The sequence below is a fragment of the Euleptes europaea genome, chromosome 6 (genome assembly GCF_029931775.1).
Source record: "Euleptes europaea isolate rEulEur1 chromosome 6, rEulEur1.hap1, whole genome shotgun sequence".
Taxonomy (NCBI): domain Eukaryota; kingdom Metazoa; phylum Chordata; class Lepidosauria; order Squamata; family Sphaerodactylidae; genus Euleptes; species Euleptes europaea.
Window position 1 is genome coordinate 101768186 of NC_079317.1, and position 19615 is coordinate 101787800.

The 19615-nt window shown below is 41.6% G+C and overlaps 1 protein-coding gene and 1 non-coding gene across 2 annotated transcripts in view; both read right to left on the reverse strand.

Annotated features, from left to right (window-relative positions):
• COL18A1 (collagen type XVIII alpha 1 chain) overlaps positions 1–19615 on the reverse strand; it is a 112362-nt gene that overhangs the window by 33539 nt on the left and 59208 nt on the right. Inside the window, exons 9-23 of the mRNA XM_056850994.1 lie at positions 18456–18482; positions 14446–14508; positions 13875–13961; positions 13277–13330; positions 12070–12228; positions 11120–11182; positions 10921–10965; positions 7269–7400; positions 6646–6717; positions 4155–4181; positions 3344–3388; positions 3176–3238; positions 2048–2083; positions 1352–1432; positions 74–103 (exon numbers count right to left, since the gene is read on the reverse strand). Of these exons, the coding sequence (XP_056706972.1) occupies positions 74–103; positions 1352–1432; positions 2048–2083; positions 3176–3238; positions 3344–3388; positions 4155–4181; positions 6646–6717; positions 7269–7400; positions 10921–10965; positions 11120–11182; positions 12070–12228; positions 13277–13330; positions 13875–13961; positions 14446–14508; positions 18456–18482 (984 nt within the window). The remainder of the gene's footprint in view (positions 1–73; positions 104–1351; positions 1433–2047; positions 2084–3175; positions 3239–3343; positions 3389–4154; positions 4182–6645; positions 6718–7268; positions 7401–10920; positions 10966–11119; positions 11183–12069; positions 12229–13276; positions 13331–13874; positions 13962–14445; positions 14509–18455; positions 18483–19615) is intronic.
• On the reverse strand, positions 564–676 carry LOC130479836 (U5 spliceosomal RNA). The gene has a single exon (XR_008933385.1). It is a non-coding gene; the product is annotated as a U5 spliceosomal RNA (small nuclear RNA).

The following is a 19615-nucleotide window of genomic DNA, read 5'->3' on the forward strand; positions in this document are numbered from 1 at the left end:
CAGTCATCATATATGCTATCTTTCATCAATTTTTTATATTATTGAATTTTACATATAATTGTAGATTACTTACTTCTGGGCCTGGCACACTAGATAAGGTTTTCTAAAAAATAAAACCATATTAAAAATAAAAGCATATGTTAAAAATGTGATCTTTGTTTTCCTTTTCATAGTCTTTGGCAGAGCATTTTTAAAAAAGCAAGTAAAATGCTGATCCAAGGCCCACTAAAATGCTCTAAAAAGCTTTCCACTGAGCCTAAGAGTTTACCAAATAGCAAAATTCTGCAGCCAAGTGATATTCCTATCAATACATTAAAAAAAAATTCTTGAGTTTCTGAAACATTCGTCAGCCACTTCCAATTACTTTCATTTTAAAATAACCAATCTCTTTTAAGGACCATTCTAATAACAATATACCAAGTTAACTATCAGAATCCCACTGATTGAAAATAACATGTGAGATGGGTTATTAATGAATGAATGCAGCTTTTAGGAATATTTTATACATTTGCTTGAATTAACGGCTTGCAGGAAGGAAGGCTTAAATTGTTTCTATTGAACTTTGATGTGTGAATTCATAACTGGTAACAAGCTAGAAACTATAAGCAACAAGTCTCCATGGAAATCTTTAGTAAAAGGGGAAAGATTTATATGATCTGAAGAGAAACCAGATTCTCTCTACTAGAGAAACTAGCCGAGAAAGGCAGCAGATCATGGTCTGCCAGCCTATTTCTAATGGATGACTGAGGCCTTCTGGTTACTGGATTCTTGCACTGAATGCCATAGACACACAATGATTTTATATGATCCAGCAAAGGTCTTTTTTATAGTCTTAAAAGAGCATATGCAGAATCCAATGTCACATATAATAGCTATGCCGTAACCATCAAAAGACCCTGAGTGTGCATCTCTTGCTTTATAAATTAAAACAACAACAATAGTGAACTACTGGGATTCTAGTAAAAGAAAAAAGAAGTTAGACCTTGCAAGATTGCACTTCATAGTGCCATCCTATGCAGAGTTACACCCTCCTAAATCTACTAACTTCAGTCAGCTTACAAAAGTATAGCTCTGCTTAGGATGGCAGTGTAAATCACCTATACTGCTTTATCAAGGCATTTAACCGAAGACAATTGACATACCCATGATTTTGTACATATTAATTTTCTCTACCAAGTGAAATTTAAAGCAGCCAGCTGATCCTGTAGTAGCAGTGGCTTGCTAGCTGGAATTGTTTAGAATTACAGCAAATATTCTAGCAATCTCTGGAGCAAAAACTATTGCATTTTTAACCCATATTAAGGAGGTTACATAATTCTTAAAGAGTAAAAGAAAACACAGAGATCCTTACATCATCACTGGACAGATAGATGACTTGTCCGGGGGGGCCAGGGGGCCCTGGAAATCCTACTCCATCTTGACCCCGTTCACCCTCAAAAGAAAAAGTAGTTGACAGTTTTTGAGTTTAGTTCTAGGCTTTCTTGACTGCACACATTTTGGCCAACCTGTCTTTGTGCCATCCAGAAAACATCTGCATGAGGTGAAAGGCTCTGATTTTAACAGGGATCAGGGAATAATTATGAAGTATGCCAAGTCAGGTTGCTCTGAAACTTTAAAGAAAACACACACACACTATAAATAATTTCCATCCTCTAATCCCTATCACCTAATGAGGCTAAAATTTGACATAAACTACTATCATAATTTGGAGAACCTGACAGAGAATAGCCAATAAAATACATTTAATGGTGTATTTTCCTGACCAGCAGCTCTCTAGATTTTCCATAGGAAGCCCTGGCATGGAAACTCCTCCTGCTCCAGGGATAACAGACAAGGGTAGTAGCTAGAGCAAAGGTAGAACTGTACATGCTTGGAGACTAAGGGAGTTGGGGAATTCATTAGATTAATTTATTTTCATAGGGGTACATTGTCTAAGTTTAGAAAAATGCTACGTTAAAAATAAGTGGCCATTTCTGCAACTGAAATCCACGTTTTGTACGTAACTCACAAACTAGCAGTTTCTTCTCAAATCCTGGGAGGCACTTACTTTATCCCCTGAGTCCCCTCTGTCACCTTTTGCCCCCTGAAAGGAGAAGCACAAGGAGATGAGCACATTTTCGAAAAGGAAATACTTTCTGACAATGAAGAACAGAGTCAGGTGATACAGAAAACAATGGCCAGCAGGGTCCAGCAGATGGAGGGGCTGGACTTGGTTCCAGCAGTCCTGTGCTCAACTTCCACTACAGTAATGGACTCGCTACAGTCATTTACTCACTTCTCCCAAGTTGTGAGTAAATGAGGAATCATAGTCATCTTTCCCACAGGACTATTTAAGGATGAATGCAATCGATATTGGAAGATCAGCCTCTGATGCTATAGGGCTCTGCTGCTTCCCTTGGCCTTGCCACATACTCTGAGAAAAGAAAAACAGCAACAGCCAAACCTCTAAAAAGATGTGGGAAAGGAATGGACTTCACCCTTCTTCATCACCTCTGCAACTGCCAAACAGAACCTGGGCCACACAGAAACCAGTGAGCAGACAAGGAGAGGCTCTGCCCACTAGGGAAGATCGGTGTCTGCAGAATGTCTTCTCTGCATGTGTCCTTTTCCCTTGGCTTAGCCACTGACCCAATGGCGAATGAAAGGAAACAGCAGCAGGCAGAACATCTACAAGGCTGGAGAGAAGAAACCCTAGGGCTTCTTTCCCCCACCACAATTAACTTACAGGATTTCACTGTAAATGGTTTTTATCATCAAAAGTGCTGGCTGAAAGGAATTCTATAAATACAGCAGATAAATAATCATGTGCACTGAAAGCTATAAATAATAATAGTTACACATATCTGAGCAGCATAATCAGAAAAACAAAGTAACACTGCTATTCTTGGTCCAGCGTATACAGGCAAAAACCATACATGTGAAGCAAGGAGGGAATGCCATGGAGCCAAAATGCATGAAGGCTTTATTTTAATCCCCAAGTGTGAATTTTCTGCAGTGCTTTTTTACTGGAGCAATATTTGCACACAAGTCATTCCAAGAAGACCTTAATTTCACTGATCCAAGGACCAGAACTGTTTGAAAATAATTGGTTAAGAATAGCCTTTTCCATGAATACGTTAGTACGTCTCCTGAAACAAGAACTCAGAAGAGTCACTGCACTGAAACTGATGCTCACCTGCGGCCCTGGGAAACCCTCTAATCCGGGGCGACCATCCAGTCCTGGCAATCCTGGGTCTCCCTGTAGCCAGCATGGAATAATAATACAGAGCCTTTAAAACTACAGTTCATAAAACTGGAAATAAAGTTTTGAACATACTTTTCAAACTGCATGCCATATACCTACTTTTTCTCCTTTTTCTCCTAGCACACCAGGGCTGCCAGCATCCCCCTGAAAGTTTTTTTAAGAGAGATAAATCTTATTTCACAAGTAATATAAAAAATGTAATTTTTTTATCTATATAATTCGCATTTCCGCTCACCTCTCCTGTCATTCCTATCCTTTCACGGTTTAGAGTCACATTAGTGTCAGTGAAGTAAAATTTGGGACACTGTGTTGTTTGGTCTGTATTTAGCACAGAATTATCATCTCTATCTGTCTGTGTTCTGCCAGGCTTGTTGCAGCAATGGGCCATGGCAACAGGCATTCATGATTTGGGGACAACACCCATGTTTAGTGACAATCATATCACATAAGAAGGATAACCTCCTCTTGTTGACTTTGACAGAACTGCACTTGGTGTCATAATATACCCACCTTGCCCTTTTCTCTCACTAACCGCTTTCTGCCCACATCTGACATGACAGATTTGCAAAACCCTGATACAACAAAGCGCAACGGCACTTTGCAGTATCCAGAGCACTTTTTTGTGATGCCACAGCTCACAACACACTGCACTGGTGTTCTACCCTTTGCACTTCTTTTTACCTACTTTCTTGCATTGTACAGTGGACTAATAAAATCAGCTTATTGGGGAAAATAGCCTCATCTACATGAGATAAGCAGGAAAACAAATTATGTATTTCAGAGGAAAGGGAGTTCAGATCAGCAAAAGCATCTGACTGCCACCCATCTACATGGGTTATCCTATCTTGAGGCAACTCTAGCCATATGTAGCAACCAACAGGTTTAACACACAACTGAAACAGTTCCTGACCTTGAGCCCTGGAAGTCCTGGTGGACCCTAAAAAGAAAGAAAGAGAGTAACCAACCAGGTCATGAGATCACAGCCCCCTCCAAACACAATTATACCTATTTGAGAGAATTATTATTAGTTAATAACATCAACACAGTAGTATCTTATATGAAATATTCTACTCAATTTGCTATCTACGAAGTCTGTCTTTTGAGTCTAACACTCCACTGCTGGCTGTGAAGAAAATGACACTCAATGGTCTAAGCATCTCATGGCATGCTTTAGTATCTGCAAGACTGGCAGTAGCAGAGCATAAGAACGTAAGAAAAGCCCTGCTGGATCAGACCAAGGCCCATCAGGTCCAGAGGTCTGTTCACACAGTGGCCAACCAGGTGCCTCTAGGAAGCCCCCAAACAAGACGACTGCAGCAGCACCATCCTGCCTGTGTTCCACAGCACCTAAGGTAATAGGCATGCTCCTCTGATCCTGGAGAGAATACGTATGCATCATGACTAGTATCCATTTTAACTAGTAGCCATGAATACCCCTTTCCTCCATGAACATGTCCACTCCCCTCTTAAAGCCTTCCAAGTTGGCAGCCATCACCACATTTTGAGGCAGGAAGTTCCACAATTTAACTATGCGTTGTGTGAAAAAATACTTCATCTGTTTTGAATCTCTCACCTCCAGCTTCAGCAGATGACCCCGCGTTCTAGTATTATGGGAGAGGGAGAAAAACTTCTCCCTGTCCACTCTCTCCAAATCATGCATAATTTTATAGACCTCTATCATGTCTCCCCTCAGTCGCCTTCTTTCCAAGCTAAACAGCCCTAAGCGTTTTAACCACTCCTCATAGGGCAGTTTCTCTAGTCCCCTAATCATTTTGGTTGCTATTTTCTGCACCTTCTCAAACTCTGTAATGTCCTTTTTTAGGTGTGTTGACCAGAACTGTACACAGTATTCCAAGTGTGGTCTCACCATAGATTTGCAGGGCAGGGCTCTCTAAATAGGAAGTAGCTATGGGTGCCAAGTCTTACTGTAACCCCAGGATAGACACTGGTCAGTTATGCATGGCTGGTTTGTCTTGCGATTCTCCCGTGAATGTCCCAATTCTCTGCAGGGATTATGCATGACGTTCCCCTCCCTTGGGGCTCAGCCCGCTTCCATTCTGCGATTTCCCCGGATTTTTCAATCCCTGTTTTATCCCGAAAATAAGTTTACTTCCGAGGTTATCTCAGATGGGAAAAGGTGCATAGTTCAGCTGCAGGTCGATCTTCCCATGTCACGACGCACCCATTCTCCTACCCTCCTCCTTCAGCCAGCCTTCAGCCATCTCCTTTGCAATGCCCCAGGATGCCATATCGGAGACAGAGGAAGCCATGGTTGGTTCCTTCTCTGTGCCCCCTCGCCACATTGTTTACATTTTCCCCCTGCTGCTCCGATGGAATGCAGATATATCATCATATCTTTCAAAATACTATTAAAAATCACAGAGAGGCTAGCATCGTATGTTTACTCTCCCCGCCTGCATTTGGGTGATAACTTACCCACGGGGGGTGGGGGAAGCAAGTGCATGATCCTAGGCTCCACTGGCTCTCTCTGCGATTTTAATAGTATTTTGGATGATATGATAATATATTGGTATTCCATTGGAGCGGCAGAATTAAAAAAAAAACGCAGCGAGGGGGCACAGAGAAGGAAGCTTCTATTTTAGTGATTTTCAGCAGTGTGTGTCCAACTGCGAAGATTCCCCCCATCTTTCCTTTTATGCAATTCACAGGGACAAACAGCAAACTTGCCCATCTATTCAAGTCATTGTGTGTTCAACAGCGGAGATTTCCCCCACACACACACTTTCCTTTTGTGTGATTCACATGGATTCTAGTCAGTTTCAGCAGTGTGTGTACAAAGGAGAATCTCCCCCATTTTACTCTTGTGCATGCAATTCTGTACTCCATTTTGGGTTGTGAAATGGTCACTCACGGGGGGGGGAGGGTAAGGGTGATGTTTTTGTCAGAGTAAGCACTACTGCCAATGACAATGCAGCATTTAAAGGGGCGGGGACTCAAGCACTTCCTGATTTCTCCTTGTGATTATGCTGTGCTCAAGAGACTGTCCAGGACTTTCTTAACTACAAGCAACACCATCCATAAGGTTTTCCAATCTCGGGATATAAAAGTGTGAGACAAGAGAGGGACGAACCAGGGACATGCTAACCATGCGTACACGACCACTGGCTCTAGGTCAACTACCTGGCAAGAATTTGTAATGGCCCATGAAACTTGTGGCTGTGTGTATGCCATCAAGCCACAGCTGACTTGTGGCTAGGGAACAGCATACCTTTCTCCAGACTACATCCCATTATCACTAATGGTAGAAGACTATGTCACATGAAACATCTGCCAGTGATGAAAGGATAAACACATCATCCACATAGACATTTAACACATTTGCAGTCCAATCCTAAGCATATTTACCCAAATGCCCACTGTATCCACTAGGGATAAGTTACCTGAGGCCCTTCTGGTCCACGTGCTCCAGGGACAGCAGAAACAAATGGCAGTCCTGAGCCCTCCATATCATCCTAAGTAATAATGGATGCCATTAGTCCACAGTTGTGCAGTTAAGCATCAGGACAGAAATCACACTACACATGTATCTAGCAGACGTGTGCCTTAATATTAGACAACTAAAGATTCACAAGAAGTCAATGACTTGTTTGTCACTAAGAGGATAAATCAGAAGAGCTTTACAATTATTACTGTTCCTTCCTGTGAATTAAAAACAAAACCCCTTCCTTTCACTATTTTGATTTTTGTCCCCATCTGCCTCACTTCTCTCTATAGCCTCCCCAGTGTTGAATTCTAGATTATTTTTCATTCTGTAAATCACCACACATGTTGATGGTGCCGAATATATAATTACAATAATTGCAGAGACTAGCTATTCACATTTTTCAGCATTCAGAGTTAGCACCACTGAGTCCTATTCCAGACCAGCCACAAAGGTTCTGTCAACTGAGTATAGGAAGCATGCAAGCCAGAAATGGCTACTTTTATAATGCTAATCTGCACTTCGAGGTGGCTGATGGCTGTCCCTCCACTGGGCCCATGACAAAGTCAATCTCATACTCACAATTCCAGGTGCAAAGCCTGGACCAGGTGGACCAGGAGGTCCAGGCTGTCCTCGAGGACCCATGGGCCCTGGAAGTCCTGCAAGGCCAGTTTCTCCTGGTGCTCCTGGCAACCCAGCATCTCCTTTACTGCCCTGGAATGGAAAAAAAGGGAAAGAAATGTTAATAGAAGGAAGAGCAGATATCTAATAGATGACTCAAGAACAGCAACAGATGAACATGTCAGAACCCTAAAACAAAACTGGCAGATATGCAAGTACCTTACCTTGAGCCATCAGTGTCTCATGCTCAGACCATGTTAAAGATGAAAGCATATCATAAATGCATATTTGTGTGCACAAACAAATGAAAGAAACTGAGCAGCATGAGCCTCATAGTAGAATACTACATGCAGTACCTGTAGAACAAATTGTTGCAGTGCTGCCTTTTCATGTATAACTGTATGCACAGCATCCAAAAACTGCATATATTTCTCATTTTTTCTCTGTAGTCTAATATTCATATCAGTTGCAATGTAATGTAGTTACATGTGTAACTACACAAAGAAAGTGTGATGGACAGCTGCATTCCAAGGAATTTGAACAATTGCTAAAGTGATCCCTACGAGTTTAATGGGAAATAGCTCTTTTGAAAGGAATGATCCCAGGCCAGTTTAAATGAGAAACTGAGGAAGTGTGTTAATGTTCCTAACTCATCCAACTAAAGAACCACTGTGTAAAAGAAGCTTAAGCTTAAGAAACAAACCAGTGACAGCCAAGATAAATCACTCTCAGTAGAAAAGTTTAAACACTTGTATGTGAACACCTGGATACATTTGGAATTACAAAAGATCACTTGAGCATAACCATCTCAAATTCCTCAACTGTATTCTTCTGTTACAAACCACATTCCTGTTATGAAGCTTTTCAAACCTGACTTTTAAATCTCCCCCAAAGAGACAAATAAAACCATTTTTAAGTTGTACTTAAAAAGCTTGTGTACTTCATGTTGTTGTTCTTCACATGCAAAAAAAGCTTACACATGCATTGGAGATGCATGAGAATATCTGCATCAATTGAGACACCAAGTAGAAGATACCAGCTTCAGGACTGTTCCTGAAGTCTTTGAATTTCTTTCACTATCAAACCAAATGTGTGTGATAAACTGAGAAAACAGGCTATGATTTAAGAACAGCACAACTTTCACAAAACCCAAGCCACCTTTGATGTTATTAGCCACTCAGCCACAACCCAAAATATTGGCATGTATCCAACCAGCCACAGATTATGTGGCGCAGGACTTTCCTGTTTCTCCCTATTAGCGCAGCCCACTAATCCCCACTATTCATACCTGGAGGCCAACACATCATAAAAATAGCATAGGGTGTAAAGAAGGGGTTTACATAGGAAGGGGGAATCATTGCCCTTATTTGTAAATGGAAATGTTGTTCCATCAGAGGAACTATATGGCTGGATACATGCCATCTGAAATGTTTTCATGTTATACAAAATGAAATTATAGTAAAAGTTAGTTCTACAGATCAGGGGAACACAAATATGCTTTATTTCTTATACATCTCACACCACATGTTAATTGAATAAACAGAATGAAGTGTTCTGTTTAAGTAGATGAGCTTTTCCAGTTCTTTGATTAAAAATTATCCTTAATTTGTTTAAAAATTAAAACTATTACCTCCAAACCAGCTAGACCTGAGAAAATATTAGAAAATAACAAGCAGAGGACCCAGAAGGCCTTGCCGCAGCATCTCATTGCCCTCTTCCCCTCTATTTCCTCTTTCCCTTCCCTGAAAGCCTCTATAGTTTTACCCCTTTTCCTGCTTCCGTCTTTCCTTTTCTCCCACCAGCCAACCTACCTTTATCTGCCCCCATCTTCAGCTTTCCTGCCTTCCCTCTTCCTGGCAGTCTCTACCCAGGAAAACTATGGGTCAGTTGTGCTTTGTCAGCCACCAAGGCACACCCAGTTGCAAGGTGCAATACCTGCAAAACTTGCAAAGGGGCACCAGCTTTCCCCCGTATCCCCTTCCCCATTCTGTTTCCTCCTGGCAACGCCCACATCCTCACCTTTCCCTGCTTCCTTCTCTCCTTCCCACCTACCCCAACCAACCTACCTTTTATCTGCCCCGTGTCTTCAGCTATATTTATTATTTCATTTGTACTCTGCCTTTCTCCACAACTGTTAACCCTATTTTTTTTTAAGATTTCAGATTTTTCTGCAAATCTGGGGTGTTTTTCAGGTTTGTAGAAAAAGCTGTCTTGTCTGTTCATGGCTTCTGTCTCTAGATTTAAGAATCTGTTGATTTGGCCACACTGAGAATTAGATATACTGATGATAAAGAGCTCCATGTAGTAATCCAAGGTTCAAATCATGTCAGGCATTTCATTAGAACACAATTAAAATTCTACAAACCACTTTGCATGCAGGAAACGGGATATATTTCTGTATGGTCTTTCTATACTCAAATCAGATTATATTCTTTAGAAAAGGAAACAATGGTAACATATACCTAATCATGCAAAAAGAAAACATCCACAGAGATGTTACCTCAGATTTTGGTTTTCCCTTGTGTGGGGCTGGGTAGTAATAAGAAAGTAGTTCTAACACATCAGGGGGAATAGGAAGCAGAGCATTCTGGTTAGATGGAGAAAATGTTGGAAGACAGGAAGACTGAGAAGCAGGAAAAGAATAATATCATCATGATCTGTGGTGGAAGGGAACTTCATTCTCTGTGATCTGTCCAATATATTAATTGTGTAATTAGGTTAAGGCCTGGTCTACAGTGTCAAGGAAACACAATCGTAAATACTTTCCTATGTGGAGAAACCCCCTGAAGGCAAACTGAGCACAACAGAAGGGCACTGGAAGTCGTTGCTCATGTTTCAAGACAAGAATGACTCAAGACGCCATCAAACATTGAATACGTACATATGCACACCTGCAGTCATCATTTACTTACATGGGAATGATTGCTACATGAACACATCAATTGTATTTATAGTTGATTGTTAGAGGTAGTAATGACAGCACAGCTATGTCAAGCTGCAAACATATAAAAGCAAAATATTGTCGAAGGCTTTCACAGTCAGAGTTCATTGGTTCTACAAGAACCAATATAAAAGCAACATTGATTGTGAATCCTGCTGAATTTGAGACGGTAGTAGCCCATTTTCATATGGTGAAGTCAAGCTGACCACTCTGTTTTCCAAGGATGGAGCTAAGCTCTATCTCTATCTATGCATGAAAGGGTGTGGGGAGTCTCTAAGGCTGAGATCAGGCTGTGTGGCTGTTCACTTGGCAACTCTAATTCTATTAGTAACAGCACAGTCACCAGGTGAGGTGTAAGAGGGAAGCAGAAATAGAAGGGAAAGTTTGGTCAAAGCAGAGCTCAAGGTGCTCTTATGAAATATTTTCAGTGTCATAAAATTACAAATCCCAGTTTTCCACTGGGGGAAGAATTACTTTGAAATTGGTTCAAAGTGTCTTATATTTATAGTGCTGAAGCACCCTGTAGAGAGAGATTAATAGAAAGTAGAAGTATTGCAAAATCTTGGATTTTGGATCATTGCACAGAGTAAAGCCCCTCAAATGGATATGGTTGCCAAGTTAGATGAAAAGAATGACACGTGAACAATTTATTCAGATAGTGAGTCACTCTACCTTGGGTCCAGGTGCTCCTGGAAGGCCCAGTTCACCTGGTTCTCCCTGGAAACGGAGAGGGGAAAAATAATGGAAATGATTTTGGTGTAGAGAGTTCCACATAGCCATTACCAAGCCAGAGATAGCTTAGCAGGCTGACCCTAAAGAGTTCACTTCTTTGGCCATTCGTTTAAGGAATGTGCACAGAAGGGATACTTACGCTTGCTCCATTTCCCCCAGACTGGCCTGGGATGCCATCTCTTCCTGGAGAACCGGGAGGGCCCTGGAAAACATTAGAAAAGGGAAGTGCCTCTTACCCGTGAGAGAAACTAAATGTTATATGCATGGAACAAACACCTTACAGCTGCTTTCCCCTAAAAGCAGCACTGGCAGGGAGCAACTCTGAGTGGAGAAGAGGCACTGGCAACGTCGGTGGGTGTGTCTCTCCTTCAGATCGCTTCCCTTAAACTGGTTTCCCCCCACTTGGGTTCTAAAATGCGCTTGCAAGGGAAAAAAATCATGGCTCTAGAACTCTGCAAGAGGAGGGGAAAGCCGGGAGGTGGCTCAAGACCATCCCCTTCTGATGAAAAGTAGCCAATTGACTTTTGATACAGACATGCATTCAATGTGTAACTGTGCTCTGTTACATATACAACTTGTTTAGATTGTCGTAACTGCAAGAACTGTGGGTTATTCTACCATACTGAAGCATTATTCATATTATCATATCTCGCCATCACTTTAGGGGCATTGATTTAGCTTTTGGTGCTGCTTGCAGGCACATATATGGGCATATTTGCTACATTCCTTCGAAGTGGTGCTGAAGGTCTCTGATTTTCCTGCCTTCATCAACCTGCCTCTTGTCATCTGGTGGCCGAAGGCCCATTTCCAGTTACAATCAGAAGATGTTACCAATATGATACTGTGGACCAGCCACTGGTTATTCTCTCACTGAAATATCCTTACGGGTCTGACACTAGCTGACAAAAAATTTCTTCAGCGTACAAACCCCACAGCAAATAACTCCTTCATGTACGTCTGAAACCCCAGCAAAAGATCTGATAACCAAACACAGAACAAATTATATTGGAAGGCACTGGGCAGAATTCAGAGACATATTCATATTATATCACTTTAAGTTGTTTGTCCCTGCACACGCCCTTTACTTACAGGAGGTCCTGGAAGTCCTGGGCTGCCATCTCTTCCTGGCACTCCAGGGAGGCCGGGTGGTCCTGGAAGGTCAGTGCCGTTCGTCCCAAATATCCCGGGTTGACCTGGCAAGCCTGGCACTCCAGGAGGCCCTGGAGGCCCAGGAGGTCCTCTGGGGCCCTGAAACACCACAAACAACATATATGATGTGCATAATTCTAGTCTGGACATATCAGAGATTTCATCTTCATTCTGATTGAGAGAGCCATTCATTGACTGAGGTGGAATACCTAAATGTGTCTCATATTTCACAATTTGTCATGAAACTGGGCAAAACTTGATTGCCACCAAAGCCTGGATTCAAACAATAAGATATTGGCTCAAATTATATTCTCAAACTGAGCCAGGTTCCCTTTTATATTTCTTGAAAAGTGAACTTCGTTATTTCTCATGGGACATATTGATTAGATCTAGACTCTGCCAAATTGGAATTGATTTAGATAATCTTGCTCTGGCCAATGAATCTTACATCTTTAAAAGAATCAAGCAACGTCTCCTTGATGTAGAATTGCAGAATTTTAACCCAGCTCTTCCCCCTCATCTGCTCTCCGGCGGCCCTAGGCCTTAATAATGGATCGGGTAAAATGGCTAGGTATCTAGATAACCTAGAGATACCTTCTCAACGCCGCACTTTTCTATTAGCTAGGGTTAATGCATTCCCATCTGGGATGCTCTTAGGCCACTACCTCCAGATCCCTAGACATGAACGCCTATGCACATGCGGTTTAAACTTGTTAGATACAATTGACCACATCCTTTTAGATTGCCCCTTCTATGTGACTCTGCGGGATAAACTGCTATCTACTTTGCTCCAATACAAGACATACAGGAGTAATGAAGTGAAATGCAAATTTCTTTTGAGTGACCATGATCCTAAAATTACGGCTACCGTGGCTGAATTTCTTACAGGAGTTCTTAAAGAACAAGAAAAGTTTTATTAACCCGACTGTAACTTATACGTATTGCCCTTTGGAGGTATATTGTTGTTTTTTTCTATCTCTGTCTTTTGGTACGCCAATAAAGGTTAATGAAATGAAATGAAATGACTGAGGTGGAATAATTATATACTGAACACTTCTGCAGAGTATTCTGTACATCACCTCCCAAGGGACAAAACCCCCACTAAATGCAACACTAGCTCAGCTCCACAGACTGTGTAGGTACTTACCCGCAAACTTTCCAAGTCACCTCCAAAGCCAGAGCCTTCCATATCAATAAATGTCTGGAAGAAATGCACACAGATATATTAAGAAGGGAGAAAGCAATCAGGAAAAATGCTGTGGAGGCAAAAGTTAGCGTGGCTCAAAACAGCCCATCTGCCTACTTCTGGCTGGCTAGCTAGGTTTACAAGTGCAAGAATTAAGATGATCCAGAAACACAGATACTGTACAAGGTAGGCTAAATAACTGAGAGTAATAATACTCTACTATGTTAACTTGCATACAAGGGAACAATGCCAGTTTTCCCAAGTTTCACTCTGGGATTAGGAATGATTGTTTATGTTTCATTTTTTAAATGTTTTGTAGCAACAATGGATATAGGGTCTTCTTTAGCTTAGTGGCCATAGCTGTCCACATCTATTTGGTACTCCCACTCTCCTGAACCAGAATGCACATATAGTGATAGCGATAGTGATAAAGTTTATTGTCTACGGCCGAAGGCCATCACAATCCACCATACAAAACATTTTAAAAGACTTAGAATGGGGTAGGGGCAACAAGAACTCGTTTGTTCCCATGCATTTATTGTGACCATTTAGTACTCACCAACTTGTCCAGTTTAGAACTGAATCCTGGTAGCCCAGGGGGTCCTGGTGGACCGGGGGGACCTTGTGCACCAACCCCTGTATCACCCTAGGGACAGAGAGAGAAATTACAGGGCTGAGAACATTGGCTGCAGAAACTGTCCCTCAGAAACTGTCCAGTATTTAATATTTTGCCCTGTGGTGCAGAGTGGTAAGATGCAGTACTGCAGTCTAAGCTCTGCTCATTACCAGAGTTTGATCCCAATGGAAGTCAGTTTCAGCTAGCTGGCTGAAGGTTGACTCAGCCTTCCATCTTTCCGAGGTAGTAAAATGAGTAAAGTGTAGACAACCACCCTATAAACATAACCTGCATAGTAAATGTCGGGATGTGATGTCACCCCATGGGTCTGTAATGACCTGGTGCTTGTACAGGGGACTACCCTTACCTTTACCTTGTTTTAATGATATAATTTTAATTGCATTATTATTATAATTATTAATTGTTATGAAACTCTTTGAGAACCATTATGGTTGAAAAGCAACATGCAAATATTGTAAACAAATAAATAAAGCTGAAAGTATGATGCTCATACCTTTTCTCCTTTCTGTCCAGGCTCCCCAGGTGTCCCAGGGAACCCTTGAGGGCCAACATCACCCTGTACAAGGAACAAATAAGTGATCAGGCCAGGCCTGGGTGATCACAGAAGAGCCATACAGAAGCAACTGTAAAGCCTTTTTTAGACATGCAGACACAAATATAATTGCATATACTGTGTTGGGGAAATGAAAGTCACACCAAGACGCAATGCCCCAAAAGAACAGCTGTACTGCCAGCTGCCTTTGCATCAAGATCAGTTGCCTCAAGATCAGTTAGAACATAGTGAGATTCTGCTAAGACTAAGCTCTGCCAAGAAGTACCACATATCTTATGCATAGTCACTTTGACTATTGCGATTGCTCATTTGTGGCGAAAGAAGCTGTGAAGGCATTTCAATAGAAATGTGTTTATACATCATTATAAATTCTATCTAATGAACGATTTGGAATGTTTATTATTTTGGTTTGCCTACCTTTGTTCCCCCACTTCTGATATATTTCTGAGGTTAGAACCCCTTTTGTGATTGATCCCATAAGTGGCATAAAATTTATTTTTTTAATAAAACACTACAAGCCATGTACTCTAGAGTATCATTAGCAGTTTTAACTTCCCAGAGGGTTCGCTGTCTTAGTTCATTACAGACAAAATAGCAAACATATTTGTGGGAACTTATCCCACTGAAGGTGCCATAAGATTCCCTGTCCTTTTTAACACTGGGTTTTATGTTTTAAGACCATTATAAAACAAAAAAAATAGTCTATTTCTAAAGGCAACTGGCAGCCCATTCCTGAACCCTATGGCCAAAAGTCCATAGGAGGTGCGCAAGTGGCCGCGCCGGCATCCGTGCCACTTGCGTCAGTGCCTGTGTCGCTTGCACCGCCGAGACTGGCACGGACGCCGGCGTTGGGGTGCTCACATCGGCCTCTGTGGACTGCCACAGCAGTGCAGCCCTGGGACGCCAGCTTGGGGGGCATTCCTGGGGTGTTGGGGGGGGCGAAGCTGCCAGAAGCTGCAGCTTCTTAACCCCCTCCAGTCTGGAAACGTCCCCTCCGCCTCAGCAGTGCTGTGCCAAGTTTTTGCTTGCACAGCATCGCTTTAGTCTATGGGTCTTCCCCCCCCACCACAATTTTTATTTTTAACAGATAAATGGCCCTTTTTCCTGCTCATGGCAACCTCCAAACCTTTTTGGAGGCACTGCAGCGGCACCCTGACCATGCTGTCCCCGGATGCCGCTGGGCTCAGGAACGGGATGTTATACACAGGTCTTATCCCACAGTCTTTTAAAAATTTAATAGCAAAAGATTTAAATTGGAGTATATCCACATCACAGTAACATTCTGGAGCGGCTAAGCTTACTTCGCACCCACTGTACACAGCAGAGACTAGCCCAATTTCATCTGAGCATGTGGTGCTAAACTGAACATGAACACCTACAAATATGTGTGATGTTCGTAGCCTGCCATATTCTTTGGGGCTCTTTCACTTATCAAGAAACTTAGTTAAGAAGGCCAGCTAGAAGATCTATTTATATAATTGCACTTGTTTTGGTTTCAACTTCTGAATTAATAACAAGGTGAATGTCTGACCCTTTTAAGCCAGCTGCTCCTGACAAAGGCGTTTTCCACGTGGGGACAGAGGCTTGTATCGTCTCCCTGTTGATGGTGCAGCCAAATCTCCCTGTTGATGGTGCAGCCTGTTGATGGTGCAGCTGATAGGCCAAAGTGGCAATGGGGCTTCCACATGGCAGGTTTCCCCACACAGCTCATTCCTGAGCCTTGCAGCGGCCAGCGACGGCATGGCCAAGGTGCAGCCGCGTTACCTTCAAAGAGGTTTCCCGGCCACTGCAGAGCTTAAAAACCCCTTCAAAAAGACAAAAATTCAAAAATGGGGGGGGGGGGGGGAAAGAGAAGCCCCATTGAAAACAGCGATGCTGTGCCAGGAAAAACCTGGCGCAGCAACGCTGTTGATAGAGGGGGCGTTTCCGGGTTGGAGGGGCATTGGGAGCTGTGGCTCAGTTTCTCTCAACCCCCAGATTTAAGTTTCTTAAAAAGTAAATCTTTTTAAGAAGTCTTTTACAGCCCTTTTTATTGCAGGTATTTCCATTTATTTCCATTTACTGTCTTTACAATGAAAGGAGCTATAGACTTATCTTTAAAAAACCAGAAAAGCTGATTTACAGATAGTTATAATGATATTCACTTGCTAATTAAGAAAAGAAAAGGTGCCCCTGGGGTGGGGAGAGGAGATGATGGTTGTAGAGACAGGGGCGGGGGAAATGGCTGCCATGTGCCCAGTTTGGACTGGTAAAATCCAAACTTTTCCACCCACATGGCAGCCTTCCAGGCTTTGCTGCAATCCTTCCCCAAACTTCACAGCAAAGCCCGTTTAAGAAATATTGGAGAAAACATGGCAAAATGGGTGTGTTTGTGCACAGATGTGCCACAATGTTGTGGAGAAGCAGTAAAAAGACCCACTTCCAAACAGCAAGAAACCTGAGCCAAATAACCTGTGTCAAAACTGCCAGAGACTGCATGTAAACTGCAGCAATACAACACTGTCTTCCAATAATCCACTTTCCAGGTTTTCCCTTGTTTTTCTCCAGTGTTTCCTAAACCTGCTTTGCTACGATCTTTTTTATAGAATAATGCTGTCCAAATACATTTGCATGTCATCTGGGCAGGAAGGTGTACATTTTCATTTTTAAAAAATTTATTAGAAACATTTAATCTTACAATAAAAGAAAAAGGGGGGGGACCTAGATATAACATTACTTTAAAAAATCAAATACTGGTGATACAAATTATTTTAAAAAACAAAAACTAAACTAAAACAGCGATAATATAACTAAAATACCCATAGCACTTAATCAAATAATACTCTATTTGTCTATTTAACTAAAATCTGCCTTATTATTATATCACTCCCTCTCTACAATTTACACATTAGAATGCTTTCTCCATCCTTAAAATTGTTGAATTCCAGCGAGCATCAAGTTCTTCTGTATTTTTATCGTTATTATAGTACGTCAGCTTAATTAAAACATAGGTTTCTTTAACCTTGTTGAGCCAATTATTTAAGTCAGGGAATTTATTGCTTTTCCAGTTTCTCGCAAAATTTGTTCTAGCAGCTGTTAACACATGGAGAAACATAACTTGAATATCCTTTGGTTTGTCTGGAAAGTAATGTAATAAAATTGTTTCTGGTCTTACTGGAATAACAATTTCAAGACCGTTGGAAGTGATTTCAATCACTTTCCTCCAATATGTTTGGGCTCTACTGCAGCTCCACCACATGTGTAGAAAATCTGCGCCAGCTGAATCACAATACCAACATTTACTAGAATTTTCAAAGGTCCTGCCTACATCGGCATAATTTTCCTTCCATCAGATTAGAGTCCAATGCTCTTTACCACTACACCATGCTGGCTTTCAGTGGCTTATGTGCACAGCCCTGGGAAGGAATAAGTTGGCTGGTATACAAAGGCCTCCCACTCCAGGTAATGGTCGGCTACAGTGCAGTGTAAAAGGGCTCTATTTAGCCCTATGGCAACCGCCTCCTGTATATTCTGCTTCAGGACTGGAAGTGGTGGACAATGTCCATAGTATTGAGTGCAATACATATTCATTAAGGATTAAATACCTTAACTGAGTGTTAATGCCTAAGCATTACAGTCTCTCAGTGGATGAACCGAACTGGTGAGCTGGTATTTATTTCAAGGTACACGAACAGTATTAATAAACTAGTCTGATAATTTATGTGTAAAACCAGGCAGAACCCCCCTCCCTGCACACACACCCATATACACATACTTTGATCAAATCCTCTCCCTCACCCACAAGGATTCACTGACTCAGCAGATAAATGTACATCAAAAACTGGACAGCACAACAGTTTCTCTGATCCCTGATGCTAAGATTTTTCAGGAAACTATTGACCAACAGTACTCTACAGGTATATCAATTGGACATAAAGAGTTTATCTTTAAAAAGTGAGACACAAACTTACTGGTTTTCCATCTTCACCAGGATCCCCCTAATATGAATACAACATAGGAGGTTAGCAGCTGCCCAACTTTTCCATCTTGAGTAACTTAGTGACTATCTGTCATTTGAAGCTACTCCCACAAGTTCCAGGCCCACATTCCTTGGTGCCTCCTAAACAATTACAAGGGATTTGGCTATGACAACCAGGGAAAGTAAGATCATGGGTTCATGTAACTTTTACAAAGAACAGGAAGAATGTTTTTGGGTCTGTCTCTGTCTAGAGTGAACATAATTTGGGGGTGTGGTTGCACAAACATGTAGAATGACAGAAAACAAAGACACTCAGTAAGAAATGAGGAAGGGAGGACATGATGAAAAAAGGCTCCCAAAAAGATCAAGTTGTAGGGAATGAAGCAGGAACAACAAGGTAGATCCCCCTCCCCGCCACCAAGAAAAGAAACACAGTCAGGAGAGACAGCACGTGTAAAGCCACAGCTCACCTGAAAGAACAGAGCACACGGCAAGAAAAGCAAAAGCATTTGTAACATTTGATCAAAGAAGAAGGAAACATTTGGATAATAATCTAGCAATGAGTTGAGAGCTGATGAGACATTACTTTACTAGCAGAGACTGGATAGATGAGAATCAATCACACTTTAGAATTTCCAGAGATGCAGCATCTGAAACTCTGGCACAAGGTTTTTGTCTGCAATCCATTATTTATTTTATTTAGAATACTTTTACTCTGCTTTTCGGTCCCTAAGACCTTCCAGAGTTGGAGCTAGAGATATTTTATATTCATAGTAAGGATTTAAAGAGTTCAAATGATTTGCACCTCTGCAATCCCTACTATAATAATGTTAATCCAAACAACACATTGGTAATAAGCAAGTAGCTGAACGCTCTCTCTCATACACACATTCCTCTTATTTCTAAAAGATCTGGCTGGCTGATCTGGAGGACCTGAAGAATGTAAACAGGTACTTGAGTGAAACTATTACTATTAATTTATTCATGTCTCTCTCCCTTCAGTGGAGAGTAGCAATGAGCTAATTAATCCTTGCAGGAAAATTTTTCCAACCACCTTTCATTCCTCTCCACAATATGGGCCATCAGTTGAAACAAGCCACCAGTATCTGTGCATTCAGATATTAATTTATCACATAATCAAATGAATAAGAC